We start from the raw sequence: 17,486 nt of genomic DNA, 5'->3' as shown, positions 1-17,486 counted from the left end.
GAACGACCAGTGTTTAGAATCATCAATTGATCCAGACTGCTTGAATTTTTCAGTTACATTTTTTACAGTTGAAGTTAAATCACTATTCCAACCATATTGTGTGTAAAATTTTCTAACTGTGGCCACCAGACTCATTGTTTTTGAAATGTTGTTCAACAATGAAAACACGTTGTTCTTTCTTGTAACGCTTCATTTTTACTAACACTAAACTATCAGCGTTAAAATGGTTTTTTAATAGGGTTACTAACAGTTTACTGCACAAATGATTGCAAATTCAAACCTTGCGTTAATTTTGGGACACCTTTTATAAGTTCGAAATGCAAAACCGATGGAATTTATTAAACCCATAAAAAATATTAACACATACACAGTATAATAGTAAATATATACAAAGTAGGAAAACTTGAATTAAATTTGACCGTATTTCTACGAAAACACCGTAAGTAGAAAAAGGTGGAAAAGTCAAAAATGGAAAATGTTATTTTTTGAAAGAGAAATTCTATTCTGTCAGAATATCAGAAAACTGCTGTCTTTATCAGTATTTTTCATTTTATTTTTAGCCCAAAATGAGCTATTATTCTCGAAATAGGATTTTGCTTCCAATCACTATAAATGCGACATTTCACTTTTCATTTGACTCTGTTGCCATTCTAAAAATGTAAGATATTTATTATTCAAATTGAATCTGTCTGTTGTGGATTAACATATTAAGCTACCTGAAAGCATTTGTTAATATTTAACACAATATTAAAATATAAAAAGTAGGAAAACTTGAATTAAAATTTATTGTACCTTCTGAGAAGAACAGTAGAAACGGTAAAAAAGGTAAAACTGCAAAATGTTACAGGTTTCTCTTTAAAAAAAAAATTTCTAATTTCAATTTCTCATATTCCACAAAGTACACCACGAGGCTTACAAGTAAGTTATAGCACAAACAAAATGCATAAACAAATGAAAAATAATAAAATAAATAAACTAATACTAATGAATAAAATAAATAAACAAATACTAATAAAATAAATAAACTAAAGACAGACACTAAAAGGGAGAATTTAAAAAACTTTTTGAGTGAGAGGAAAAATTTAATAAATAAATAAAATAAAGTAATAAAAACAGAACTCAAATTCTATCTAAAATGTGATAGCTAAATGTGATAGCTGCTGTCTTTGCGTTATTTTCCCTCTAAACACTCCTTGTGTCTACTTCAGAATCGTTAATCCTTTGTCCCATTAAAAATTTATTTATCATTATTTGTTTCTGTCTATGTTTTAAAATGTTCATGAAGCAAGGCATACATTTCCGCAACAAATATTTATATTACGGCTTAGTATTGCTTTATCAGGATGATGGTGTTCTATCAACGTGTGCACCTCACCCCATTTTGAAAAAATTTCTCAGATTAAATAATTGGGACCATCTTCCCTTCCGCCTTTTTCTTCTGAAGATATTTCTTGCGCTGCTTTTGGGGGTATCATTTTTTGCGGGCTTACTTGTTCGTATCTCTAGATATCGTTCGTCATCCAAGATATTTTTCGTTTGGAAAATTTGTTTGTGAGCCGATTTGTTCGTAATCCAAAGCATTCGTGAACCAAAGTTACACTGTAATTTTATTTATTTATTTACTGATTATATTTACATCTAGTATATTCTATAATAATTGTATATTGAATATAGAGCATGTTCTGTAATAACTGTATATTTATTTAACACACATTTTATTTCATTTTAAAATTGTGGCCACTTCTTGTATTCGCATTATTATCCCAAAACGGACATTAGTTCCGAATGGGATAATAGTCTTGAAACGACATTTTGCGTTGAAGCACTAACAGCGTATCGGTTCTCAGGTTGTTGCCACCAAATATTATCGCCCTGTATTATATTTAAATAAATTAAAAAATGAAGAATCATTAATGTACACATTTTTCTCGCATTGTGAAAAAACAGCATTACCTAGAGCAACCAAATTTTTAATAGCGTATTCATCCACCCGAACATGAGCACCTGGTAGCCCTAATTTCGAAATTGTTTTATTATCTGTTTCATATTTTTTAAAACTTCAACGAATTTCTGATTAACATACTCAACGATTTCAAAACGAGCAGTTGCAACACTATGTGAAATTATTAGTTCAAATACAACTAGAGATTATGGACAGATAAGCCCGACTGGGCCTTGATAACAATTTATGTCCCCAATTTGGTAATGTTAAATGATTTCTCTTAGACATTTTTCAAGTTTTTCGAAAACGCATTTATGAAGCTGTAGTGGCGATTTTTCAGGGATATTCGCAATCCCCCCAAGCAATTATATGTATAAGAGTTTGTGAGCGAATTAGATCAAAGTTGATTATTGCTTCAGACTTTTCTCTGCGAACGATTTTAGAGGTCTGCATTAGTTCTTATACGTTAAAGAAAATTTTATTTTAGGTCTGACTTCTCTTAGGTTAATTTGCAGCCGATTGCCAGTAAGATATGTTTCAAACAAAAAACAAGTTTCAAAGCTTCCTCTGCATCTAGCCTATTTATACAAGCTTGTATAGCGCAACAATATTCATAATAAAAGCATAAAAATAAATCATTTTACAAACATGGCTTCAAAACTGTTTACGGAACTTTAAACTACTTACTACTTTGGACAAATGACATAGTTTATCAGGGCACGGTGCCTTTCCCACGTACTTCTTTGCAAAGAATCTCTCTTCAACAGATTCCTATACATATGGAGAGAGGGGTCACTCCGAACATTATATTTTTTCTGCTCGTTAACAATGCCATTTTCATCCAACTTCAGAAGGTATTTATTTTCATCTCTAAGATATGCACTCAGAAATAAGCACGTAAAGAATAAAACTGTGAAGCTTACCGCCAAAAAAAAGGGTTTCAGAAGCAGCGAAATAAAGCAATTAAACACGGATTCAATATTTGCGCATGCAACTCCACAGTAAAGAAATAATCTCCTCTAGAAATTTGAAGCACGCCGCAGTGTAAGGGCTAAGCTTATGTATTTCTAAACAACAAATGGCCAGGGGTGAGGAAGATGCAATCATTTCGAACACATTTAAATGCCATACCCCATCAGTCCAAGCACGTTAATAGATTACTTAAGCAACACTGTAATAAATTTCTGTTTTAACCATTACGTGTGTACAGAGTTTAATGTGTAATCTAGTTAGCGGTGCAAATGCCCCACCTCCATAAGTCCGAACATGAGCTTGTGATGTCGGGTTATGAAAACAGCAGCAGCACTTCGACTACAGAACGGCACCGTGGGTCCCAGGAAGGCAGTGTTAAATATGGATAGGTAACGTAAAGGGCCTTTAACTACTTACTATACTACTACTACTACTACCGTACCATTACCTATCATTCAGAGTAAATAATAGGTAGCCCCTGAACTTATACCTAATCTAACACGTACTCCCTGCATTTTTATTCTTCAGAAATACCAAATGAGGGAAATCCCTGAATGATAGCAGTTTATTTCTGCTTTAATTCCCAGTTGCGAACAGGTTTTCCTTATTTTAATTTAAATTCTTTCCTACCACACAGTACATGTCTTCAATAGTAAATCTCATCCTTCGCTCATTGCCTTCAGCAAGTTATCCCGTTAAGTATTGCATATCCTTTATCTTTATACATAACACTTGGCATTTTTGGTATTAGGTGGGTAGCTGGGAGAGTTAGTAAATATCTTGAATTCAGTCTAGGGATGCAATGAATTATGTTTGATTGACTAAATGATTAATTAATCAAGGTACAGCGCGTGAAAGCTACCTCAAATTCTTAGTACAGGATTTTTTAAGAAGTGCATTAATGGATAGCAGCACAGTAAAATGATTAATTTAAAATCTTTTTTTTTATTTAACAGCCTCAGTATCCCATCCAATGCCTGTCTTATCAAAATGAGCAGTGAAGCTATCCGTAATTTGTAAATACATATTTCTCAAGAATAGTTTGCAAATTTTTCGTTTAAATAACATTCAGATTTGTTTCTGATCTCTTAATATATCAAGAGGACTAAAATTTGGTTTACCCCAGTTTTCTATCCAAGAAAAGGTTTCCAAATCAAAACTTTTAATGATTTTTTATCACTCATTAATAATAACCTAATTTAATAACAGTAATTAATGGTGCTTTTACCTTGAACCGTTCGAGCTCTTTCCTTGGTCCAATTCCTGATAACATCAGGATCTGAGGTGTATTCATTGTCCCAGCTGATAGAATGACTTCCCTTCTAGCTCTCACTTCATACGTTGTACCTTGAAAATCAAACTGCACGCCTCTGGTTCTACGATTTCTAATAATAACCTGGATAATGGATAAAAGTATTATTTAAAAGAAATATCACATAAGTGAAGCTAGGATGTGCCAGTTTATGTCCTAAAAACATATCTTGCGCTGCTTTTCAAATAAAAAGACGCTCGAAATGTTAGATTTAGTACGAAATTATTTCTTTCATTTAATACAGATTTTGAAAAAAAGATCAAATAAAGATCCATAAACATTTGTTTATATTGTGTAGAACGAAAAACGTCATAAGTGAACAAAAATATTATTCACGTAAAAGAAAAAACATGTAAATTTCCTTATAACTCCCTTGTTTATAAGCAATATTTTAAATAACATGGTTTCCTTGTAAAGGTTATACTTAATTTAGTATTGTTGCTTTAGTCCTATAACCCTAACAGACGTATAACTAGTTATCATTGTGTCTGAGATAGAGCAACAAAGTCTTACTAAGGTTATGAAAGAGCATTTTTATTTAAACAAAATTTTGAACAAAATTTTGAACTTTCTGCTACAATAACTACACCTCTTGGTAATGCAAATAAATAAGAACAGTCTATTAAAATTAAACTTTGATCAGTAGGCGAAGATTACATAATTAAATACTAAGTTAAAAGCTAGCTGAATAATTTACCAGCGCTTAAGATTAAAGCATCGGCTCCGAAAGAACGCAAGGCTGAAATAATCATAACTGCTAGAGTTGGCTGAAACTAACCACGTAACGCACAATGGTAGCTCTCTCTCTCTCTCTCTCTCTCTGCCTCTCACTTGAGATACAGAAAGCCCAGCTTAAATACACAATTTGCATTCTGGTGAAGAATACAGAAAACAGAAGTTATAGTAAAGACCGTAACCATAATAACTGATTAATTGACGTAAGATATTCTACACGCTCTTACGTATTCTTATTTCTATCAATTAGTACGCAAACTGACTTAATAAATTATTTAAAATTGAAGTCTTAATTAAATAACTAAAAAGTTGTTTTACAGTAAACTCTTAATTTTTAAAATTTATTGTGATATGAAATATTGTAGTTTTGTAATAGATTCTTGAAACATTAAAGTAGGGAAAACCGAGTATAATAAAGAGATATTAAAATTAAATCATAGCCACCTTTAGTTCTCAAATTTATTTTGATAAGAGTAGATTAATTAAAATTTCAGAAATTAAAAATGGAAGCTTCTAGAGAGGAATATGGAAATACAAACTATTGTTGAAAGATATTATCCATGAAAGAAATTAAATAATTTTTTAAATAACTGATAAAAAATGCTTTCGAGTATTTTTGAACCACAATAATAAGTTATTTTTGAGCTGTTCTAAGCACAAAAAATTACAAATCAAACTACAAGTAATTTCATTACACAAAAGCAAAGCAATTACAAATTATTTTTTACAAGTTCAGCCCCGATAACTATCTGAATTTTTATGTAAATCAATTATTGAATTCTCGCATTTTTTATTACAATAAAATATCTGATGTGGGCACTATATGACTTCCTTATAAAAAATCTGAAGGATTTTATAAAAATCTTTCAGGATTTTTATAATTTATTATAAAATTTTTTATAATTTATTATAAAAATTATATACTATATATCCTTATAAAAATCCTGAAGGATTTTTACAAGGAATTGTTCCATTAACAGGCCTTTCTTGTATGTAAGGCCTGTTAAATTATACATATTTTTTGCTACACTTCATTTAAACTTATTTCCTCGAATTTCATTAGAGATATATAGTTCTCATTCAGTCAGTTCAGTTCTCACTTCGCGGCAAGGCAAAAATATATAAAAACTCAAAACATCTTCATTAAAATTTGAAAAATATACAAAAACATAAAAAACCAAATACAGTTAAAGGAGTTAAAAAAACAACTTTTAGCATTAAACTTAGAGTTTCTATGCAAAAGCAAGCAATGAACTAAGCGCAAGAGTTCCTCTACGTAGGATATCCCTGTCGCTGAATCACAGACGCCTCTGACTTCAACGGGCACGGCAGCACAATGCGTGGTGTGGCTTATAGCAAAAAGTTGTTTTCTCCGATGAATGTCGCTACAGTCTGGAGGACAATGATGGAAGACTACGTGTCAGACTTTACAGAAGGCAACGTCTGCTACCACAGTGAGTTATCCAGCGTCATACCGCACAAACGTCTTGCATCATGGCATAGGGAGCTACTCTGTACAATTGTCGATCCCATCTAGTGCAGACTGCGGACAACCTCAACAGTGATCGCTACATAAGGCAAGTTGTGAAGTCAGAGGTCCTCCCCATTTTCGATGCATTTCGCGCGCTGTGTTTTAGTAGGATAATGCTCGTGCACATGCTTTCAAGACTATACAAGTCTTCTTTAGGGCACAATAGGTTTCGCTTCTTCGTTTTGCTTATTCTCCGGATATTGAATTGCCCATTGATCATATCTGGGATTTCATCAGTCAGCGACTCGCTCGTACAGCTGGTGAGGTACCGAACTTTGGCGCCATATGAAATGCCATTCCCCAGGATTGTATTCAGAACCTGTATGATTCAGTCAGTACCACGACATGTACAGGCTCTTATGTCTCAGCGTGGCGGTCAAACAAAGTACTGATTTTCGACGTTCTTTTTTTTTTTTTTTTTTTTTTTTTGTGTGTGTGTGTGTGTGTGCGTCTTGTAAACATGATTGTTTTTTTATACACTATCAGTAATATGTGGATTAAATTTCATTCATTTCCTACAATTCCTTTGTGGTGTTGCGTTTTTCACAAACATTAGTGAATGTACAGCTGATTGCAATGAAAAAAAGGAAGTGCACAGCTAGATCTTACAATAATTCCATCATATGCAAAATTTCAAACTTTCAGCATTCAATGTCTGTCCGCTTTTGAGTTACATATGTACAGACGTCTCGAAAAAAATCTCTTCTGAATCTATTTCACAATCCATTTTAGGAAAACGAGTCCTTTATTCTGTCCGTACGTACAGATATCACGTAAAAATATCATTCAAATGAATTCAAGAGCGGTCAAAATGGATATTTTAGTTGAAATATGATACCTGAAATTTTTTATGATTATAGTATTTCCTTTACTTCGTACAAGGAAGTAAAAAGAGAGCAAAATGATCTTAAGAAACGAGGTTTACCCATTAAAATTAAACACTCAAAATGTACGCATTAATCTTATTTTTATGTAATTTTATTTATAGGGTCATAATTTTCATCTAATTCATTCCCTGTCCTCTCTTTCCGCCAGATGACATTGAACATTGTACACAAAGTGTATTTAAGCAGACATGTTCTGTGTTGAAAGCAGACGGAATCTAAAGCATGATGTTTTCACTTCATTCTTCGAAAGTACGGATAATCGAATATATTAAAAACATTTCTTTTAATATATCATTTTTCAGGCATACGCCTTTAGATACTTTCTATATCTACTAAGATTTCATCTTTTAATTTAACTCGCTAAAACACTATCATAGACAAAACTCTAGGATACTATTGTAGACAATAGACTGCTATAGCTAGCAATAATATGAATAAAATATTTCTTAAAAAGGAATTATTCAAAATGGGACTACAAAAAAATTTTAATTGGGTAAATTTGATTTATTTATGAAAATATGTATTTGAATTACCTTCCTAACCATGGCGTTCGGAAGTATGTCCAGGTTTGTCCTGTTTTCTGCTGGGACTAGATATGCTTTAGCTGCACTGCAACGTTGACCAGCACGTAAAGTGCCTTGAAGATCATAAAATCCTTGAAAAACAAATGATTGAAATTCAGATATTTAAATAAATAATGCAATATATGATTATGTAAAATACTAATTTAAAGTTTTATTCATTGCAGTATTTTGTTCAATCAGCGCATTTTAAGAGTTATCCTACAAAACAAGTAGCTTTTCTCTGAAATTCCCTGTTTTCCAACTAAAATTAATATATTATAATCTAATCAAGCTACATGGAAAATAAAGCCAAGTTTATATGCATTGTTTGTGCATACATAATTTATATGTATGATTGGGAAGAAACATGAAAGAAGTTTTGAAATTTGTTATGAAATTTTGAAATTTGTTTGAAAACATGATTTTTTCCCATGAATATTCAGCTTGGTTGTCTATGTTGAAGCGCGGCCAGGTGGTCCCCATGACATCGCCTTCTTTGGGGTATCTTAGAGGATCCATTTTTCGTCATCAGTGACTATACTATAAGGTATTTGTCCCGTCTTCCTAGCGTGCCTTCGTGGTGTAGTGGTTCTGCACGCTGGGCCGGTATCCAGAGATCCGTGGTCAAATTCCCGGCGAAAGCGTTGCTGATTTTTCAATCTCTCTCGCTTCCAAAAAAAAAAAATCCTAATCTTTATTTCTTATATTCCGCGGAGCGCTTCCCAGACGGTATAGTGGTTAGGGAAGCCTGCCTGCGATACCAAAGGGCCAAGGTTCGAATCCCGGAGAAGGTATGGATGTAAAATTGTCTGTCTCTTCATAGGAAGTAGCAGTGGCCTGTTAGGTGCCTCCACAATAAAATGGCCACCGCTAGTAGCGGCCAATGCCGTTACAGGTAACTGGCCGCCATCGGGAAAAAAAAAAAAAAAAAAAAAAACATATTTCGTGGAGCAGAAAATGGCATCATGAAATTTTATTTAAATTAAGGTCAAGCACGGTGACTCATACAGTTATGCGTCATATTTTTATGTGTTCCCGGGCTGCGTAAGAGTTCTGTTTCCGCTGTATGAGCATTATTCTGATAGGTATAACCTTAGGTCGGAAGCCCTTACAGCGGTGATCGGTCAAAGTACGAGGCAAATCCAAGGGGCCACCGTTGCTTTTCAAATCTTCAACATTTCTATGCCATCGACTCTATGATGTTCCAGTTCCTCAATTTACTGGAGCTGTGGATGGAATTCGTCTACCTAACTGATCAGTATTACTAGCCGTTCGGTTGTAAAAGACTGTATAACTGTTTTCTGGATCATTTACCGAGATGCATTACGATCGTCATCATCATTTTTTATTTCTAGGTAAATGAAAAGTATTTCCGGTTTCAGGAGCTAACGGTTTTGCTCAGATTGTGATAAAGAAGAAACTTATCTCCCGTCTTCTTGTGCCGAGGGCTCTTTTTGGTTATATTATGTAGTCTAAGAATTAAAATAACCGTGTTATGTATTTTCACTTATCCTACAAGGTGAACTCTGCTCTGCTCCGAAACTGTGGAATATTTTTATTAATTCGAACAAAATTCCAAAATCGTTTCTTAATTCTAATTAATACTAAGATTTCATATGCGTTAAAATGCAATTTTGAAGTGTTAATCATAAATTTTCAGGAAAGGTTAATGATTTCACAAATACTTAATTATTTTGAAAGTCAAAAACTTATTGGGTGTACAAATAAGTTTTCGCACTTTTTTTAATCAAATTCATTGTGAAATATTTTATTCGGTTTGTTATGTTTTATTTAAAATATTGTTCATCGCTAGCCACTACTTTTTCCCAACTTTCTTGCAACATACGGATACCGCCTCGGAAGAACGCTTCATCTTTCGAGGCTATCCATAAATCAGTCCAATTTTTGGTATCTTCATATGATGTGAAGCGCTGCTCAGATAGGCCATGCGTCATCAATTGAAACAAGTAATAATCAGAAAGAACAAGGTCTGGTGATTATACCGAGAGCAGGGAAACTTCTCATTTGACTGTCTCCGAATAAGTTTTTATCGGCGCTGCAACATCTGGATGTAACATGCAGGAAAATAATGTTGTCATGTCTGGAGTAGTGGGAGCATTTTTCTTTGAGTGCTCGGCTCAGTCTCACCAGTTGTGTTCGGTAGAGAGCCCAGTAATAGTTTCATTGGCTTTCAGCAACTCGCAATGCATAACACCAAGTTGATCCCACAATATACACAACATGATTTTTTCCCATGAATATTCAGCTTGGCTGTCTATGTTGAAGCGCGACCAGGTGGTCCCCATGACATCGCCTTCTTTGGGGTACCTTAGAGGATCCATTTTTTGTCATCAGTGACTATACTATGAAGGTATTTCTCCCGTCTTCCTAGCGTGCCTTCGTGGTGTAGTGGTTCTGCACGCTGCGCCGGTATCCAGAGGTCCGTGGTCAAATTCCCGGCGAAAGCGTTGCTAAATTTTCAATCTCTCTCGCTTCCAAAAAAAAAATCCTAATGTCTCTACAGTGGCGGCCGAACTAAAAGAGTTGTTGGATGATGATTCTCCGCACACAGATTTGGCGACTGGGTCCCCTAAAAACCCCAGTTGCCCTTTAAAAATGGAAGTATATAAGGTATTTCTCCCGCCTTCCTAGCGTGCCTTTGTGGTGTAGTGGTTCTGCACTCTGGGTCGGTATCCAGAGGTCCGTCGTTCGATTCCCAGCGAAGGCGTTTGCTAATTTTTCCTCTTGCCTGCTTCCAAAAAATACGTAATGTCTCTACAATACAATGCGAAAACCTCTTTCGTTTATGCCTGGCAAGCAGCATTTCACGTGTAAAAAAATCGGCGTTCAATGTTTCTCGGTTTCAGTTCATATAGAACACAATATCCTTGCTTTTGAACCATTCCCAAGAATTTCAAACGATGTGAAATTGGTTTTTAAGTCACTCGTAATATAAATGCAAGTTCTACTGGTGTTTGACATGAGTCTTCATGCAATAAATGCTTCAAATTCTGCATGTTCCTACGCTTTCATCCTTCCGCTCCGTTCTTTGCCTTCGACGTCAAATGCACCGTTCTTCTGAAACTTAAGGTTGTTATCAGATGTCCAACCTTACGATATGACGTTTTACATCAGATAATTTAATCATAACTGGTGGAGCCATTTTTTGTCAAACGGAGGAGACTTACACTCCCAATAATTTCTGGCTAGATTTAAATGAAAGTGAACGTATTTTCTGAGAAAAATTATTGCAAGGAATATTTCCTAAATTGTAACAAACAATGCAGGAAATGCAATATCTGTTTTCATCTCAGCTAGTAAAATGTTAATTCCAATCGTACATGTTTGGTAGAATTCAGTTTATGGAAATATTTACCTGTTTGACGATCACTATTTGGATCTACGACTTTATATCCCATTTGTGAAGCAGCTTGGTAAATGGGATGCTTGATTTCGGCCTTATATCGAGGGCGATGTACAGTAAGAGGTCCACCGACTCCATGGTATCCTGTGTTAAGATAAAGCAATAAGACCTTTGCACAGATTTAAAAAACATATTGTATAATCATAAAAGTAAATTACAGTGTACCTTTTATTTACAAAGGAATTACACTTTTCTTTTCGGCGAGGGATTCCTTTCGCTATATAAAATAGAGCGAAATGAAGCTATATTTTGAACGAACTATATTCGAGCCCGATTTCGAATATAACGAAAAGAAGCCATATTTCGATGTCAGTGTTCATAATAACTTTTAAGAAATTTCTGTGGGAAAAGTTCTGATTTCCTTGAAGTTTTACAGAATATTTCGTTGACTTGTGCAGTAAGTTCTACCAATGCCGACAGACAAAGGCAATTTATTTTAGAACTGAACTTTTCCTGTTGATTTAAAGCTTTTGCATCCAAGCATAAAGTGAAAGGGTATTTGAAGAAATCTTGCTATATATTTTACTCTTTCTTTGAGAAGTTATAGTCTTCAAACTGTTTGTTACAGCTAGCCACAGTACAAATTGATTCCTATTTTATAAGCGATTTGAAATGGGCAAAATGCTAGTACCGTCTAATAAGAAACTTCTATAGACATTTGCACTGAAAGAAAAATTGTTATTCTTCCTTTTGTACGCCATATTTTAATAGAATGTTTAGTATTTGTGTTATTAATTTTTTTACTAATAAAGATCTTTTCGTTGATTTAATAAATATCTTTCCCTAAAGATCTTCCCTATATAAGAAATTATTTCGTCAACTGTCCGGAAATGCATTAGAAAGTGCCTTCTCTTGTATTAATCAGGCTTTCCTCTCTATGATATATATTTTTATATAGCTATATATTTATTTATGCAATAGATTTGCAGTATTACTTTATTAACGTTTTACTTCACTACAAAATGTTTGTTTGCCTGTGTGTTTGTCTGTTTTCCTGTTATCTAACCAGCTCATTTGTAAAGATATGACATAAAATATTTAAATGCACCTCTACTTAACGTAATATACGTAAAACATCTAGTCAGTAGCAGCATATCGTTTATAAATAGAGCTTGAAATTTTTTACGCTTTCAAAAGGAGTTAAAGTTGTAAAAAAAATCATAAACTACGTAAAGTTACACTATGTTAATCTAAACAGTTATTATAATTTAAATTTTTACCTAACTTCCTCTTAAGGCCCATATCACACACGCATTTGTTTCACACGAACAACTGTTTCGGACAATTTTTCTATCTGGTTACTATTGAAAGAAAGACGCGCGATTTCTTCCTTCCTTTCGAAAAAAATTGCAAGTTGTTCTTTTCAACCAATCCGCTATCAGCTTCGAATGCTACCAGCTTGTTTGTGATGGAGAACCAGTTTCCCTTGTGTTAACCCGAAACGATCTGGGATGATTGGCTGTTGTGACAAAGCAGAAAAATTGTTCCAAACAGTTGTTTTTCCGAAACAAACGGATGTTTGATAACAGCCTAACGCTTCTCTATGAGAATGCAAATCACGTGAGGCCACGTTAGTAGGTTTCGCTACCTCAGACAAGACACTGTAGTCTTCGGCTTTGCGTTATAATTGCATGAATTGCTAAGCCGGTGAAAAGTTTGTAACAACTTTTATGTTAAATATGTTATGTAGTCTTCATTTACTAGATTTAGTTTAAAGTTGAAGTTGATTGTTACTGTTATCTTGACGCAAGTGGTTAGCTAACTTAGTTAAACACAAGACATGCATTTTATGTTCAAGGTTCTGAGTTTTAGAAAAATTTATTCTGTAACTTTTTCAAGTCTTTCTCGTTATAGTTAGACGAGTTGTAATTCGCTCTGAGTCTGTTAGGCGTTTGTGCACCAGTTTATGATACCAAAGAAAACTAAACTGTATAACTCATTAGTAATTAGTTACTGGCACGAGTCCATCTAAAGCTGGAACAATCATGACGCATTATATCTACCGGACCATTTAGTATTTTAATTTCAGTCCCCTTAAACGAAAGAAAGAAAGAAACATCAGTAGAAGCTATACATGATATTATGAAATGCATTTCCAAACAGCTTATTATTAAAAAAAGTACGCAAATATTTCCTTACCATTTGCCACATATTCTGGATCTCTGTTGTCCTCCATTTTCTTGAAATAAGGCAGGACTTCTTCATAGCTCCATCCTTTCGCTCCTTGTGCAGCCCATTCATCGTAATTCTTCTTATTGCCACGAGAGTAAATATTACCGTTCAATATACTAGTGCCACCTATTGTCTTTCCAGCCGGAAAAACCACTTGCTGTTAAAGGTACAAAATGATAAATTATACACATTGGTATTAGTGAAAGATGCAAGAATAGCATTCCAACTTGAATATCTGATACTCATTCACAAGCTGATTTTAGTAACCTACCGTTTATTTAAGAGAATTTTAGGTAACTGCCTACCGAGTATAAAAGATTAGCTTCTCCTGAAGATGAGAAGCAGCATTTTTGTGCAGTGGAACCTCGGATAACGAAAGTCTCACTTTACGAACACTTCGGTTCAAGAATAGATTATCTGAACAGAAAACGCCTCGGACGACGAAAGGTGTTTCGAGTTATGAACACTCCAGTCAGCAACATATGGTTTTCAAAGGAGTTTCGAGGTAACTTTTAATGCATAATTAACACTTGGGGACTTATGGAAGCATCATTTTAATATTTTCCATAGCTTAACTCTTATTAAAGAAAAGCATGGCAACAAAGTTGAATTGGGCTTAAAGACAAAGAAAAGATAAAAGAAGATGCTTTCTAAAGAACAGTTATCTGATATTTTTGGGAAAGTGGAAGCTTCATCCAAACGATAACATCTTTCTCATCATTTTACATTAATACCATTTTCTCTTCTTCATACAGGTGCAGAAAAATTAAATTAAGTGTTCACCTATTTTATCTGTTTAATACTGTGTTTAAATAGTTTGTTTAGTACTGTGTTTAATACCGTGTCGCCTATTTTATCTGTTTAATGCTTTCTTTTATTAATTAAGAATTAATTAATAAACTATTTAATGATTTTTGTTGATGTTTTGGGTAATAGACTTGAGCACAAAAGTGTGCTGTAAATTTTAAGTAAGTAATCTTCTGTATTCCAGGAACGAATTAATCCATTTTACATTAACTCCTATGGGGAAAGCTGTTCGGTTTACTAAAATTTCAGTTGACTAAAGGCCTATAGGAACGATTTAAATTCGTAAACCGAGCTCTTCCTGTATCTTTTAATTGATATTAACTACAAATCTAGAACAGTTTCTTCATAATTATACTTCAAATTTAAGAAAGAACCATTACTACAGCATTCTAATGTTACTATTACTAGTAACAGTACATGGTACTTTTAATCATTAAAACGCAGTTTAATCAAAATTGATGGTGCATTTGGAGTGCGTTGTTAATATTAAATAATGAATAAACCATTAAATAGCATCAGCAACACAAAGTGTTTTTTAATTATCAAAAAGCAATATAATTAAAACTTAAGATACCAATAAATGCATTATTAATATTATCTACGTAATTTTCATTGATTTAGAAACATTGACTCAGAAACTACTGAGCATATGATTAGTCTATAGAAATTAAATCGAAATTTATGCTAGGAACTTATTAACTGAACAGCTGAACTTTTCCTATTGAATAAAAGAACTGATTTACATCTTTTTGAAAAAAATAATACACTCTAAAACATAAAAAGCGACGCACCAAGAAGAAGTTATCGGAATGTGACAAAAATGCGGACGCCCAAATCTAAAGTAGGAATTTGCAAATGATTACCTTTGGCGGCTAATGACTAACTGGAGCCTCAGGACATTACAGAGCAGTATTCGGATGGTGTATAAAACAGAGACATTCTAATGCTGAGGGTATAACTTCCATGCGACGCCTCACAGACGGGCTCGTGAACAGTAACAGCAGATGTTAGAATTTGAGAGAGGACGTGCAGATGGACTAAAGGAAGCAAGGTGGCTAAATCCTAAGATCGCCAGACATTTGGTTTGGAGCAATGCTACCATTCGACGATGTCAAGAATGGGGGAACCATGACCGTACGTTCCTAAGAAGGTAGCGACTGACCGAGAGCGACGACAGAAGGCAAGAACAGAGTGATCATCCGATCGGCGATCACAGCCCCTGATACGTTCTTATCAACTATCCCACTGTAACCGGGACACCAGTGATTGCGATGACCATTGGTAGGCGACTCAGAATACGGGAGCTGAGGTCACGGAAGCGATTGCTCTGACTGCTGCTGCACACCGCAGGGCACGTTTGCAGTAATTCCAGGCGCATTCTAGCTGGGATCTCATGGATTGGAGTAGAACTTTTTTCAGTGATGAATCTATCTTGGAGCTAAGCTCCGATGACCAGTAAAGACGTGTATGGAAAAGTTCAGGATCACTTGAATGTCGTCCGTCACACAACCCGACAACCTAGAGCTATAGTATGAGGGTCCTTTTCATTTAATTTTCATCCGTGACACTCTTACAGCACGGTGATACATGGACAAGATTCTATGCAGCGTAGTTTCGTCCTTTCTTTCACGAACTCCTAAGGCTTACATTTCAACAGGATAATGCACGGCTGCACACTCTACGCCTTTGTACTGCTTATCTTCGTGCTTCCCCAACACATTCCTGGTCGGTGCGATCGGCAGATTGAGCTCCATCCAGAATGTTTGGGCTCTGATGAGAAGACGTCTTCGACCGTCGCTGGATCGATCCGATCTAACTCGCCAGTTGGAACGTGTATGGCAAGCAATCTCCCAGAAAGATATCCACCAAATCTGCAAGTGAGTATCCAGCGGGATGAAAGCTTGCATCAAGGCTAGATATGGGCTAATTCATCATTGATATATTTTGCTCTTGTAGCTGCATTTCCTGAATAAAATATTTGATTCATATAACACTATAAGTGTTTTGTTCTCAGTGCATGAGTTTCATGCCTATCAGTTTCGTTCCATTCGGATAACTCCTTTGTGCGACGCATGTTATGTTATAGAATGTACATAAAATCGCATACATACCCTGTTCACGAGGCCATTTCCTGTATACTTTTGAGGCACTGTTCGATAAGGCCAGGCTATATCTGAATACCAGAATGCTTCGGACACACCTGGTACTTCTGTGAGATAGGGTGGAGGTTTTCCAGCCTCCAGTAAAAGGACAGACACACATGGTACTTCTGATAAACGACCGGCTAATACTGATCCTGCACTTCCAGCACCCACTAAATAAAAATATGTTTGAATTTCTGCTTGTTTTCAGAAAAGAAAACATTTTCGAATTTTCTTATATATTAAGAAATGAAATTATCATTAATTAACTCTAAACTAAGTTTAAATTATTTTTACTGCTTTCATCTTAAAATTGAATGAATCAGATAAAGAAATCTACAGATTACGTAAATTTAGTTTATGAAAAATCTTACCTTTTAAATTTTATTAAAACTCGTAATATAGAAATCATCCTAATCGATTTATCTTCATAATTTTTATGCTCATCATTTTGGACAAGCTAGAAGACTAACACCCAGATTCACGGCTGTAGTAGTATAATATTACAGATACTCATAATTTAAGTAACATCAACTACTGTTGTAGGCCGTTCCTGTATTCATAGGTATAAAAAAGGTACTTTTCCGTTTTGCAAACGATAAAGTCGCCAATAATGGTACAACTAATGCCAAAGGGAATAGCTTCGCTGGTAACCTTTTACACTTCATTTTCAAAACAAGTCGCAGCCATTTCTTACCAGATTGAATACTGGCATACAACTGCATAGAATATTTACAAAGATAATCAAATTTTATGCCCCAAGAGCATTCGCGGTAATTAAGTCAATTAGGATGCAATTACACCACTCACCCGAAGGCGAAAATATAGAAATGCAAAATCAAGTGTTAAATTTATCAATTCTAATGAGAATGCACTAGCGAAGTAAAGCACTACGGTTTTATATAATTTCTCAGTAAGCTATTCGTACGAATTGAAATAATTCTTGCATTTAAACTTATATTCAAAATTAAGATTTAACTTCAAATTAATGTAGATAATT

General features: G+C 34.5%; 1 protein-coding gene across 3 annotated transcripts in view; it reads right to left on the bottom strand.

Annotated features, from left to right (window-relative positions):
- The window catches only part of LOC118198301 (glucose dehydrogenase [FAD, quinone]-like), a 62,848-nt gene that overhangs the window by 28,214 nt on the left and 17,148 nt on the right, over positions 1–17,486 (bottom strand). For 2 of the 3 annotated variants that reach the window (XM_085825962.1, XM_035369945.2), the window contains exons 3-7: positions 16,457–16,659; positions 13,506–13,695; positions 11,319–11,450; positions 7,913–8,034; positions 4,143–4,310 (exon numbers count right to left, since the gene is read on the bottom strand). In XM_085825962.1, the coding sequence (XP_085682088.1) occupies positions 4,143–4,310; positions 7,913–8,034; positions 11,319–11,450; positions 13,506–13,695; positions 16,457–16,659 (815 nt within the window). The remainder of the gene's footprint in view (positions 1–4,142; positions 4,311–7,912; positions 8,035–11,318; positions 11,451–13,505; positions 13,696–16,456; positions 16,660–17,486) is intronic. The other variant, XM_085825981.1, reaches the window with a different exon arrangement.

Source organism: Stegodyphus dumicola, chromosome 1 (assembly GCF_044657685.1).
Source record: "Stegodyphus dumicola isolate Sdum_Otavi_A_Nest chromosome 1, ASM4465768v1".
NCBI lineage: Eukaryota > Metazoa > Arthropoda > Arachnida > Araneae > Eresidae > Stegodyphus > Stegodyphus dumicola.
This window is presented reverse-complemented; position numbering and strand designations above follow the sequence as displayed.